Source organism: Hemitrygon akajei, chromosome 8 (genome assembly GCF_048418815.1).
Source record: "Hemitrygon akajei chromosome 8, sHemAka1.3, whole genome shotgun sequence".
In the NCBI taxonomy this organism is placed as follows: Eukaryota; Metazoa; Chordata; class Chondrichthyes; order Myliobatiformes; family Dasyatidae; genus Hemitrygon; species Hemitrygon akajei.
The window spans coordinates 118,036,040-118,050,385 of NC_133131.1; the positions used below are offsets into that span (position 1 = coordinate 118,036,040).

Here is a 14,346-nt window from a genome sequence, read left to right on the forward strand (position 1 = left end):
CACCTTATCATTTATTTTCATCAATGTCATATTCTTGTACAGTATTAACATCAAATGATTTTGTTCAACCATGTTATTTGGAAAAGGGTAACTTTATTTTACTTTTCATTTGACCTGTGGAAATCTTACCTAACTTTAAAGCAGAAATGTGCTCCCTGATCCGAGTCCACCTGAACTGGGGTTCTCCACTTTGGGAGGATTTCCTGAAATAGAATCCGTGCAGCTGAGATGGTGATGCAGTCCCGTGTTAGGAAAGCCTCTACCCACAGGGTCAAGTGGTCCGTAATTACTAGACAGTAGCTTTTCCCCTGCGCACTGAAAAGTCCGTCCGGATGATTTCCCAGGGTCCCCTCAGCCATGGCTAGTTTGCCAGCTGTAGCTTTACTGGGGTTATGCTGGGCACAAATGTTACAACATTTCTCAACATCCCTGCCCATCACTGCCCACTGCTAATCCTGCCAGAGGGTTGTGATCACACTCTGCCTTCCCTGATGCATCACCCCATGATAAAGCTTCTGTAGTATCTGCCTAATACATGGTGGGGCCACCACAACTCTTCCCCATGTGTCCAGCTCCCATCTGCTCCTTCCTTTGCTCCTGTTCTCCTCCACTTCTCCTTCTCTTCTGCCCCCACCTCTTCATATAATTTTACTAAACTGGCTTCCGTCGTTTCTGCTGCATACTTGCAATTTCAAATGCCTCTTGTTCTTCTGCTGTCCTCTTCGCACTGATGTCTGCCCACTCATTTCCTTTCTGCTCCGTACTCTGCCCTTCCTGGTGAGCTGTCACTTTAATGACGTTGTTCTATTAGGTGCCCATGCTGAATACCTGCCATTCTGCTGTTGGTAACTGCTCTCAGCCTCCCCGTATTCAGGAACTCTACAGTGGTATGGGGTGTGTGTAGTATCAATGGCCCCATCATTACAGCTGGTTCATTTACTCACACTACCCAAATGGCGCAATCTAAAGCTGCTATACAGCGGGGAAGTCTTACTGCAGTGGTGTCTATTTCTTTGAATAATATGCCTCTGGCCTTCTTGTGTGTCCATGGTCCTACACCACTAGAGCCCTCCCTCACCGCTGCAGTATAGGTGAAGGGGGAGAGTTGCATCTGGTAATGCTGGCGTGGCTGCAGAGACCAGGGCTTTCTTGATACCTGTAAAAGCCTTTTTCTCCTCTGGCCCCCATCTTGCTTCCTCCAGAGGATGCTTCCCTCCTTTAGTCAAGGCCTGTATCAGGGCCACAAGGCGGAGAACCCTGGTATGAAATTACGGCAGCAATGAAATAGACACATTTACATTCCTCACCCCCCTTATGTTTACTGGGCAGGGCATGAAGCTGATTGCCGAACGTCTGACATCTGACATGTCCTTCCTCCCCTGGGAAATGATGTAGCCTAGCTACTGTATGGTTTGTTTTCCTATCTGAGCCTTGTATTGACTGATTTTAAACCCCTCGTCTCGCAGCATCTCTAAACCACTGGCTATAGCCCCAAACGACCTGCTTCATCTTCCGAAGCAGTTAGTAGATCATCTGCATATTGTAAGCCGGTTGACCAGTAGGGTGTTAGATTGAGCTTTACCAAAGTCTGTGGCAAGGCCTTATGAAAAATGGCTGGATTATTGTTGAATCCCTGGGGGAGTCTGGTCTGTGTATACTGCTGCTCACCCAGGGAAAAGGCAAATCAATCTTGGGACTCAGATGCTAAGGGGAGCCCCAAAATCCATTTGCAATATCCAAGATTGAAAAAATTATGTTCTGAAGTCAGGGCTCGGCACATTGGGATGTAATCTCAGTGCAGTCTTATTAAGGGTGGTGTGATCCCCTAGGCTTCTCTTCTGGCAATATAGGTGAGTTAGTAGTTGCCACCGTCTCTCTGAGTATCCCCTGGTGTTTTAGTTCCTTTGTTATACCCTGAACAGCTTTCAGTGCATCAGGTTTTATAGGGTACTGCTTATGGGGTTTTTGCAGGACCATCTCTATTTTAACTGTGTTTATCTTTATTCGACCGCAATCTTGCTTGTGTCTACCCCACACTGCTGGGGACTGCTGAGAGAGTAACCCATAGACTGCATCCTGGCTCCAGTCTCCAATGATCGGGGCAGCTGTACTGTTGTATGTGTTCATTGGCTTGGAATTAAACATATTATTTTTCCCTTTCCTGAATTGATAACAGCCCCTGCTTCCCTTAGGATGTCTATTCCAAGAATAATGCCTTCATTATTTGGACATGTCCAGAAATACACTGGAAGCTGCACTCCCCCGATTTCGAGTATTTGCGACTCGCTTCTTTCTGCCTTCACTGTTTTTTATGAATCGCCTGTCTGATTGTTGGCAAGGGTAGGCCAGTTATCGATACCACTGCCCCTGTGTCCACCAGTGTAGCGCATTGCCAGTCCCCTAACAATGCTGTCGTGTATGTCCATGGGTCACCAGCGCTGGGAGTGGGGGCCACCGCCACATCTTTTTCTGACCTAGACTCCATCTTCACCAGCTCTATGATCTGATCAACAGTCAGATTGTTCAGACTGTGCGCTGATGGGGTGAGAGATTGCTGTACTTTCAGCTGTTTACGTTCCTCTTTTTTGGATACTGCCTCCACCCATGTCCTGATGGGCCACAGCTGTAGCGTGTCAACTCCGTTACCCTCCCATGTCTATTCCAGCAGTTTTGCTTCATGCCCCGGCCGCTGACAAAGAGAAAAAACAAACCTCTGGGACATCACAGCAGCTTCATCCACTAAAGCCACTTTACGATTTCTCTTGCACGTCTTGGGTCTATCTCACTGGCCCACAAAACTATTGCAGAGCAGGCTAACCCCAGTGCTATCCCTAGATCTAAAATTTCTTGGTGGGCAGAGCTCAGGCCTTCCTTCAACATTTTCAGGAAGACTGAGTCATCCCTCCCTGGATTATCCAACCCTGAATTCTCCTCCTACACTTGATATTTAAGTTCTGCATAATCCATGGTTGTCTCGTCAGCTTTTTGAATCACTGCCATTATCATTCCCTATTTATCTCGCCTCTTCCCCCTTCCCACATGAAGGTAATCCCACTCCTGACACCAAATGTTGTTACGTGAATGAAGTCACTGGAGAAAAGTACTGGTAGTTATGAAGCAGCCTTGTTAATCAACAAAACAAGTTACAGCAGGCATCGTATGGAGATGCTTTCAGTTGAAAGGTCCACTGGCCCAACGTGGGGCTCGATATTTTATGTGCTCAATATCAAAGGATAATTCCATATTTACAATGTATGGTCAATGCTTTCTTTGAAACAACACTCAAATTCACACCTTCCAATTTTGTACCCACACCACAGACATGCAGTCAGCCTTGTCTGGTCTGGGTTTTGCAGCTTATAGGGATCCATCGTTCAGAGCTACACTCCAAATTAAATCCACAATACATATTCAGACGTGAAGACCGGTAGCCAAAGTCATTTGCTAAATGTAAATGTACTAAAGCCAAATATTGTTCTAACACTACCTGTAAGAATTTTAGACCTTTTTCTTTTTAAATCTTTTTGTTGATTTTAAACAAACATAAATGAAACATTGAGTACAAAGAGCTTGAGAGTACATAATTAATAGGTTAAAGTATAAATACAAATAGATGATAATCCATATATACTATAGTGGTTACAAAAAATGGAAAAAATAAGAACCCCCCCCCCAAAAAAAAAGCAAGAAAAAAACCTAACCAACATGGGCCATTGCATTATATCAAATATACACAGTAGTGTCAATAACTCCACACCTCTATCCAAATAGTTAAAAATGATGATAATAAGGTTTAGGAAAAGTCAGTTTAGCTCATATGAAAATGTTGAATAAATGGTCTCCAAGTTTCTTCAAATTTAACTGAAGGGTCAAAGACAACACTTCTAATTTTTTCTAAACTCAAACAAGAAATAGTTTGAGAAAACCACTGAAATATAGTTGGAGGATTAATTTCTTTCCAGTTCAATAGGATAGATCTTCTAGCCATTAATGTGACAAATGCAATCATCCGCCGGGCTGAGGGGGATAAACAACTGTTATCCACCACTGGTAAACCGAAAATTGCAGTAATAGGATGCGGTTGCAATTTGATATTCAGAACTGTTGAAATAATACCAAAAATACCTTTCCAATAATTTTGCAAACAGGGGCAAGGCTAAAATATGTGGGTCAATGAAGCAACTTCAGAATGACATCTGTCACAGGTTGGATTAACATAAGAATAAAGTCGAGCGAGTTTGTCCTTGGACAGATGAGCCCTATGTACAACCTTAAATTGTATTAGGGCATGTTTAGCACAAATGGAAGAAGAATTAACTAATTGTAAGATTTTCTCCCACTGCTCTGTGGGTAAAAGACAGTGAAGTTCTTTTTCCCATTCCTTCTTAATTTTATCTGATATTCCTGACTGTATTTTCATGATCATATTATAAATGATGGCTACTAAACCCTTCTGACAAGGATTCAGAGCTAGGATTTTTTCCGTAATATCCATTGGACATAATTTCGGAAAAGACTGTAACATATTATTCAAGAAATTTCTAACTTTCAAGTATCTAAAAAAATGAGTTTTAGGCAAATTATATTTATTGGACAGCTGTTCGAAGGACATAAAACTGTTATCTAAAAATAGATCACGAAAACATGTTATACCTTTTGTTTTCCATAACACAAAGGCTTGGTCCATAAAAGAGGGCTGGAAAAAAAAGTTAGATATAATAGGGCTTGATAAGATAAACTTATTCAAGCCAAAGAATTTACGAAATTGAAGCCACATTCGTAATGTATGTTTAACTATAGGATTAGTTATTTGTTTATTTAATTTAGATAAAGCAAAAGGAAGCAAAGATCCTAAAATAGAAAACAATGAAAAGTCTTGTACAGATTTACACTCCAAATTTACCCATTGTGGGCAAGGTACTATGACCGATTCTTGTGTCCAAAATATTAAGTATCGAATGTTAACTGCCCAATAGTAAAATCTTAGGTTTGGCAAAGCCAAACCACCTTCCTTCTTAGGCTTCTGTAAATATTTTTTTTATTTAATCTAGGACTTTTATTCTGCCACACATATGAGGATATTTTGGAGTCAATAATATCAAAAAAGGATTTAGGAATAAAAATTGGTAATGCTCGAAATAGATATAAAAACTTGGGTAAAACTATCATCTTGATAGCATTAATTGACCAATCAATGACAAAGATAATGGGGACCATCTGGTAATAAGTTGCTTGATTTGGTCAATTAAAGGTAAGAAGTTAACTTTAAATAAATCCTTATGTTTCTTGGTAATTTTAATACCCAAATAAGTAAAATTATCTGTAACAACTTTAAATGGTAAGTGTTTATAGATTGAAACTTGCATATTTAATGGAAATAATTCACTCTTATTAAAATCCAGTTTGTAGCCAGAAAAGCTTAGACCTCAGTAAAGCCTAATTGATTCCTATTCACTTACTAAGCTTGGTTTCCTCCGGGACAAAGTTTATGTTACTTTGCTGCTTTTCTGACAGCTAATATCAGGGTGGTAGTGGAATAAAAGTCAATTCCCCATGTTTTGGATCTAAATTTTATCTGTGTGTCTAGTCTATTTTGACTACTTGCTAGCTCTTGTCTTGTTAATAATTTTGTAGGTACTGGAAGTAAATGATCTAAATGTTGCTGGGTTTGATTGCACATTCTTATTTATGTTTGATTGTAATGGAATAAATTCATTTGGCAAGAAAATTGAAGATTGTAATACGTTTGCAAATCGTGTGGTGTGGAATGTGAGTCACCATGCAAATAAATCTCAGTTAGGAAGGGTTTGTGCTTACAACACTCAAGAGCCTGAAGGATCTCAACCAGAACAAAGCTGTTTCACGCAAAAAGACAAAATTGGTTCTCATTTTTTAAAGTTGCAACTTTGTTTGCTAGAAAATAAGTTTTTGAAGAATATTTAACTTGCATAATGTTTATGAATTTGGTGGTGATTTTTAATGGAACAAGGGGAGGCAATTTGCACAGGTGGTATTTTAACATTTATTCTGTTAAAGCTGAAGTCTGAAACCATAAACAACTTTATTTTACTTTATTTTAGCTGATCATGTTTCCCACTTGGAAAGTGTGTCAGAAGAAGAAATGAACAGGCTTCTTGGAATAGTACTGGACGTAGAATACCTATTTACCTGTGTCCACAAAGAGGAAGATGCAGACACAAAGCAAGTTTACTTTTACTTGTTCAAAGTAAGTATAATGATAAATCACATTTCATTTTGAATCTTGACAAGTCCGGAGCTGTTTAATCTGAAATGTATACTGCACAAACTGTTAAATAATTTCCACCAAATAGAACTCACAGTAACACAAGCTCAATCAAGCCATATGAATGGTAATAATTAATTTGATGCCAACTATATATTATGCATTTAAATACATTTACAATCATTAAAAGGCTTTTTTCTATCTTTACAGGACCTTAATACAGGAGCAGATTTTGAAGCTCATTGTACTAAATGGTTGCAATATAACTAGAAAGAAAAAGCAGTTTATAACAGAACAATTTGATATACAATTGTATATTAAATGATTGTATGGCACAATCCACTTTTAATCTTGGTGCACATAGGGAGGTATTGCTACTTAAGGAGGTATAGTAGTTTAGGGGTACTCTGACTGGAGGTCATTGAAAAGTGATGTTCTGCAGGGATCTGTTCCGGGTCCTCTGCTTTTTGTGATTTAAAAAAAAAATAAATGCCTTGGATGAGGAAGTAGAATGATGGGTTAGTAAGTTTGCAGATGACATGAAAGTTGGAGGTGTTGTGGACGGTGCAGAAGGTCACCTTCAGTTACAACTGGGTATAGATGTTGAGTGGATAAGTGGCAGATGGATTTCAACGTGGAAAGGTGTGAAAAGTACACTTTGGAAGATCAAAGTTTGAAGTCAGAATGCAAGGCAGGATTCTTAGCAGTGTAGAGGGACAGAGAGATCTTGGAGCCCAAGTCGATAGTTCTCTCAAAGTTGTTACCAGATGGAATATGGTGGGCTGCCTTCATTGATTAGGCGATTGTGTCCAAGAGCCATTAGGTAATGTTGTAGCACTATAATACTCTGGTTAGACCATATGTGTTCAGTTCTGGTCGCCTCATAATAGGAAGGATGTAAAAGCTTTAGAGAGGGTGCAGAGGAGATTTATCAGGCTGCTGCCTGGATTAGGGAGCATGTTTAATGAAGGCTAAGCAAGCTAGGGCTTTTCTCTTTGAAGTGATGGACAATGAAGGGCAACTTGATCGAGATGTATAAGATCATAAGGAGCTTGGGTAGAGTGGACAACCAGTATCTTTTTCCCAGGGCAGCAATGGCAGCAAGATTAAAAGTGGATTGTGCCATACGATCATTTAATATACAATTGTATCTATTTAAGGTGAGTGGAGGGAAGTTTAAGGGAAATGTCAGACGTAGGACTTTTACACGGAGAGTGGCGGGTGTCTGGACTGCACTGCCAGGCTTGATGGTAGAAGCTGATTCAGAAGGGACATTAAAAAGACTTAGGCATATAATGTTAGAAAAATTAAGGGTCATGGGTTGCGTAGGAGGGAAGGGTTAGATTGATTGTAGAGTATGCTTATATAGGTTGGCACAACATCAAGGGCGTGGGACCCCTAATGTGCTGTACTGTTCTGTGTTCTAAAACTTCAGAATGCAAGCTAGGTATTTTTATAAATCTCTGGATAATAGAATTTCTTGCATGTTGGATCATGAAATGTCTTTTGCAGGACCCTACCTTATGCTTGATTACTGTGGTGGTTTATTTAATCAGTAGTTTGTTTTATCACATACACCAAACTAGTGAAAAATGTGGTTTCTTTAGGCAAGTAGTTGCATGCTCACTTTAACACATGGATTTTAAGCACAAATTTCTGGATAATGATCAGATTTGTGAATCATAGATTTATTTTTCTATAGAAGCAGTGAAGGAACTGAGGCCAATTTACATACAGATGCTATTTAGACTTATGAATCAGTTCCATACAATGTTATTTTGAAAACTTTATTCAGAAGCAAACCACAGCCTCCATTTCTTTTTAAAATTATTTTTAGCTTAGAATTAGAATACAGATTGAATACGTTTATAAGCTTACTGCGCTTCACCCAGCAACCCCTTCTCATTGTTCACTTACTCGGTAGTAGATGATGCAGAATAGATTGTGACAGAATACAAATTCATAGAATAGCATTTCATTTTCCAGAGTTGAGAATGTTGAACAAGTCACAATCTCCACACCTTATGTACACCTGACATAAGTACAGCCAGTTTAAATGAGCAGTTGCTCGGGTGACCAGCGGTATTTGCCAAGTGCTGCTGGCATCTTCTGCCATATGGTTCACAGGAACAAAACCTGCTGTAACCTGGGGACGAGAGTGCTTGTGTGTACATCTTGGTCATACTGACGATCATGATCCTCCCACCAGCTATTCTATTTTAATTTATGATGACAACAAATTAGGTAAGTTTGTCACAATATCACTTTTCGATCTACAAATATAGTTTGTAGTAAAGTTCAAAGGTTCATTTATTATCAAAGTGCGTATGCAGTATACAAATCTGAGATTCTTCTTCTCCAGACATCCACAAAACCAAAAAAAAAGCAACACATTCATCAACCCCCCCAAACCCCCCCCTCCCCAGCACAAAATGTCACCAGAACATCAACTCCAAATCTCCCTCCTCTGCACAAAAAACGAGAAAGAATGGGCAAAAAACACAGACTATAAAAAAAATAAGACTGAAAAAAAGTCCCTAGACTATATCCAAAACACGGAAAACCTCTGTAACATTAATGTGGGCATTTTCCATTTTTGCTGTGAATATAGGAATTTATAAACCTAAAGAAAGTTTGCATGTCCTTGTATTGGGAATTGAATTATCTTAACCTATACTGAACCAATAATCCCCTGCCCATAGATTCTATTTTATTTGAAGACAATGACATATTAACTCCCCTAAAGCAGTACCATGGAAACTGAATGTTTTGAGTGATGTATCTCATCGGTTGTTTGTACGTTGCGCACGTTCTATTTAAGCATTATATCTGTTACTTAACCAACACGTGAGATTCTAGTAGGTCACACCATTATTTTTGTGGCTGAGATATTACTCGTAATTGTAAGGTTGTTATTAAACTTGCCTTTTGAGTTGCCCAATTTTAAATCAGATTCTTTTGCACTTCCAGGTATGTTGCATTAAGTGACACTGCAGTAGATTTTATGTCATTTACCTCCTACAACTTCAGATCCACAGGCAACTTTTTTATAATTTCTTTATAATTAGGTCATTTTAATTAGCCACCAGCTCTTTTTCTTTCCTCTCTGGCTCTTGGCACCGGATTACGTAGTGGAGGGAAGTACACAGGAGGTCAGAGCTGGGGTGACTGCAGAAATCCATGAGGGGTCTAGAATTTAAGATGGTAAGGCTAAGAAGGCGTTTATAAGTAAGAAGGAAAATTTGATACTTGAAGGTGTTAGAAGAACAGAAATCAATGTAGTCAGTGAGTACAAGAGAAGATTAAATAATTGTCAGCGTGTTATTAAACAGACAGTGCAATTTTGTTCAAGCTGAAGTTTGTGGAAGAAGTTAGCATAAACAGAATTGTTTGGTATGGAAAGGAAAAGACATGGACTGGGGGAGTAGGGATGGTTGTAGCATTGGAGCTGGCTAAGATCCCCATATTAATACCCCAGAATTTATCAGTCTCGCCTTGCCTTTTAACTGATTTGTTTTCAATACTATTACCCTCAAATCTATCAACATTTAATTTGCAAAATAATCTTCTACGTCAGTGGTCCCCCAAGCAAAGCATGTGCTACCAATCCGCAAGGAAACGATATGATTTGACGATATGAAACGATATGAGTCAGCTGCACCTTTACTCATTCCCTGTCACGCCCACTGTTGAACTTGAACACACACGAGGTCATTACGCATGCAAAGTCATTACCCACACGAGGTCATCAGTTGCCTAAACGCAATGATACCCTCGCGCCGGGGATCACTGGTTGGCCTCGGGTAACTGGCCGCTTCGCACGGCCAGCGAGAAGTGCCGATGCTACTGGCCTGGAGCGTGGACAGATGGGTGCCGCCTCTAAACCTGTTCACCACACCGAATGTTCGTGGGGAACCCGGTGCTAAAATATTCGCAGACGACCTAATTCGGGCTCAGGCTTTCGTAAGTAGCAGAACAACTACCTCACTGTGATCTACTGAAAGTCATCCCTCGAGACAAACTTTTGTCGGCCGATAGATCCTACCTACCTACGGGGGAGGTGGGGGGGCTCTCCCGACTGTGACTGCCGCGGCCTCCGCATGGGGACCTCCGGCCCTTACCTTGTCCTCTCACCCCACGCACGACCAGCCGCACCTGGGCAAGGCGTCTGGCGGCGGGTGGGTGGAGGCTGCCTGATGAGGCAATGAAGCCCTCAAAACTGCTTCGGTACCTTGAGTCCAAGCACACGGCACTTAAAGACAAACCTGTTGAGTTTTTTGAGCGGAAAAAACGTGAGCAAGTGGGACAGAAGCAAGTGCTGATAGCCACGAAAACTAAATTGTGGAATAGACCGGACATAAGGAAGCCCCTTTAAGTATCGCTGTATTGCGGTCGTGATTAACACCCACCCCCCCATCAGCTGGTCCACAAGAATATTGTCAATTTTAAACCGGTCTGCGATGCAAAAAAGGTTGGTGACCCCTGTTCTATGTGTCCCATTAGCACACACCTTACCACTCTCCATTTTTCAGTCTTCTAGCTACTTCTTCGCAAACACAATCGGATCTTCAAACAACACTTCCCTTCTATTATGCCCATTTGACATAAATTAGTAATGGACTCTAGCAATTTTTGTCTAGATTCTTATGTCAGGCTAATCTGTCTTAAATCCCCTATGTTCTCCCCACCCCTCCTTCCTCAAATGCAGATGTTACATTTGTCACATTCCAATCCACTCAAATCATTCCTTAATCCATGTAATTTTGGAAGAAGACCAATAAGGCATTTGCTATCACTATACCAGAACACTAAGATGTAGGCATCAATCCGTATCATTTGTTGGTTTTAGTCTCATTAAATTCTCTGTAAGTTTTCTTAGTAATTATTTTAAATCCACAACTCGTATCAGACCATTACTTCCCACTATTTCTCGTTCATTTATCATGCCCTCTTCTTTAATTATCTTTAATTATTTTCTGCTTCTGAGCTCTATACCTGATAAGTTTGTTTGGATAGAAGACAATTTTTTTCACTTGATACCTAAGAAATATGTATGCTTTCAAAATTAGATGATTATTTAGCTGTTTTAAAGATGAACCTTGACAAGACTGGGTTTAAGTGGCAAGTATTACTGCCCCAAATGGGTACACATTCTTCAATAAAAAAGTAAAAACTTAGAAATAACCTTTATTGTGTCTTTAGTAACATTTTCCAATTTGTACCTGAAAAGGATCTACTTAAATTGTGGGTTTCGGAGTTCTGTTTTTATTTCCAGCTCTGGCCAGAGAAATTATGTATGGCAGATTAATGGTACAAATTGTTTATTTTGATTGAGGTTCTCTTAAAATCAGTACTGAAAGCAGTTTAAAATACATGGTTTTCATTTGACTACATTTGATTTTGAAGCTTTGGATTGCCATTGTGTGGGAATATTCATCACCTGCATTTAGGTTTTATTACTCTTCATTTCTTTTAGAGTATTTCCTTGAAAATGTTTGCCTTTTGCCGGCATCTATATTTATCATTGACTTTGCATTTTGCAGCGCTGGATTGGGCTTGCATGGCTCTTCCACAATTACGCATGACTACTGTTCCATGTTATGCAATCTGCACATGAATCCACGGGGAACAGTAATATGTTTGATTGATGGCCAGAGACTGAGCTAAAGTATTTTCCATGTCCCCTGTGAGATAATTCAGGTTGAAGGAGCCAATTGGAGATGATTGACACTGAAGTAATAAGAAAGGGCAATGTATGTACTGATGTGGGGCCAGATAAACATGTTTCAAATGGAACAAGAAATCATTGAAAAGGGGCAGGCTGAGAGGAGAAAAGAATAGTTCTACTTCACGCTGCAGCTTTTAGAGTTACCTGGATTGTGATATAAAACAGTCTGGTTGCTAGGCAACTCGTTATGCTTAATTCTGCACAGAGCAGATTCAGACCTGGGATCTTCCTGGTATGTAGAGTTTAGTAGCTCAGTACACAATATGTTTACTAAATTAATGATTGGTCATAACTTAAATCAAAGATTTACTGGCTTATATTAACTTGTTTTTAGAAGTCTGCATTAATATTGTTTGATATTTTTGCCTTCTTGTTATTTCCAATTTCTTTTTTCATTCTTGCTATGGTCATTGATTATATTTTCTTGGAATATTTACATTCCTTCTGACTTGAAGTGTCTTTGAAAGTTTGGGGATTGTTTCCTTTATTTTGTGTGTATTTTCTTTTCTGGACTTAGTTTATTATTAATTCCATTTTCAGCTTTTGAGAAAATGTATTTTACAAATGGGAAACCCTGTTGTGGAAGGCCCATTAGGATGTCCGCCGTTTGAGAAGCCCAGTATAGAACAGGTAAAGAAAGACGTTACTTTGCAAACTGCAAACTAGAATAAATTTCACTTTTGTTCCAAAACAAGACTGTGCTAAAAACAAAAGTTGATAAATGAAAGAAATTGTCCCCTATGAATGGTCCCCTATCTGTGGGTAGGAAAATGTAACCTGAGAATACAGTTGATAGATCTTTTAAAATTTCATTTGCTTCTTCAAATGCATTCAAATTTTCTCTCATGTCATTTTATAACTAAGTTTGTAATTCATGCCTCATTCCTCTTTGTGACAGCAAAGTTGTATATGCAATCCTCATATTTTTGTTCATCTTCTCCCTTCCTCACCACCCCCACACTTCCTGGAAATGTGAATGGCTCTGATTAAAAGTGCTGCACTACTGAGCTGAGGGAGATTTTTTGGGTGTGGCTGTCTGAGGCTAGTCTCCCAGCCTTCTTTCACTGCCCATGGTTAGTGCTAGAATCACAAGTTTTGGAGGGAATCCATTAATCTCTGGTTTAAATTGTGCTAACTCAGTGAATTATTAACACAAACAGTTTAATAAAAGGAGACATGTTTATCCAACTTCATGTTTCAGGGTAGAATTAGAACTGTAGGTGGAGATTTATTTGACAAAATGTATTGAAATCCAATTGGTTCATGTGCTGATGGGCTCATCAGAACATAAAGGAATTGAAAAAGTTGTTTCAAACTGAACTGCAGTTTACTCTGGCTGGAGAATGCACTGACTTTCAATTCATAGATGGAAAACAAAATTTGAAAGATACAAATCTATAGAATTTTCTATCTGAGAGATCTGTATTTGATCCTGATCCTGGGTGCTGTCTCAGCAAAATTTACGTGTCCTCCTGTGACCACAGGGGCTTCTGCCCATTATTCTGGTTTTCTCCAACATGCCAAAGACATGCTGATAAATTAATTAGCTACTGTGTATTGCCCCTTAATGTAGGTCAACTTAATCAAAATGGAGTGCACATGTGAGGGAGAATAAATTGTTTAGGGAAGTAAGGAGAAAGGGAGCAGACTGGTTGGGAACATGCAGTCAACTGACCCCTTTCTGTGTTGCATTTGGTAAATAAGAATATTTGGGCCTTAGATTTGTAGATATTTAAAGGAATCAAAGAAAAATATAGGAGTATATAGGCAAGTGGATTGAAGTAGAGATTTTAGTGATGGCAGAGAACTTTTTCTGGTGATCATGTGAAGCACAGCAAATCATGGATGAACAATGGAGATGAATGTAAAAATATATGAGAGTTATTTCTTAGGACACGAAAAGAATAAGAATCCAGAATGCACAGAGTATATCTCCCATTTTATAAATGTGGAGATACAGTATTTATTTCAGATAATTGTATAAACAAAAGTGTTAATACATTGAGTTGCTTTATAAATTAAATTGCTTTGCACTTTCTATCACATCCTTGTCCTTTAAGAGTCAGAAACTGCATAAAATTTATATTTGGACACAGTATTAGTTGACGACTCCGAAAGTTCAGGAATAAAATATTGCAGATCATTCCTTCAGGGTGTGAAATTATAGTGTAAAACACTTGTGTGTAAACATTAGTGCACCATTCTCTGTGCAGTGAGCATGGAGAGGCCCTGCATATGCAGGAAAAACAAAACACCACCTCCCTGTTCACCCACCCACCTGCCCCGTCAGCCACACCCTGCCTCAGAGGTGAGAAAATCTCCAGTTCCCATTGGACTCTTTGGTCACCTCAGAACCTGTAGAATTTGAGTGGAA

At 39.4% G+C, this 14,346-nt stretch overlaps 1 protein-coding gene across 4 annotated transcripts in view; it reads left to right on the top strand.

The window, feature by feature from the left end:
- kat2b (K(lysine) acetyltransferase 2B) overlaps positions 1 to 14,346 on the top strand; it is an 80,737-nt gene that overhangs the window by 20,445 nt on the left and 45,946 nt on the right. For all 4 annotated transcript variants that reach the window (XM_073054446.1, XM_073054445.1, XM_073054447.1 and 1 more), the window contains exons 3-4: positions 6,081 to 6,226; positions 12,513 to 12,602. In XM_073054446.1, coding sequence (XP_072910547.1) covers positions 6,081 to 6,226; positions 12,513 to 12,602 — 236 coding nt within the window. The remainder of the gene's footprint in view (positions 1 to 6,080; positions 6,227 to 12,512; positions 12,603 to 14,346) is intronic.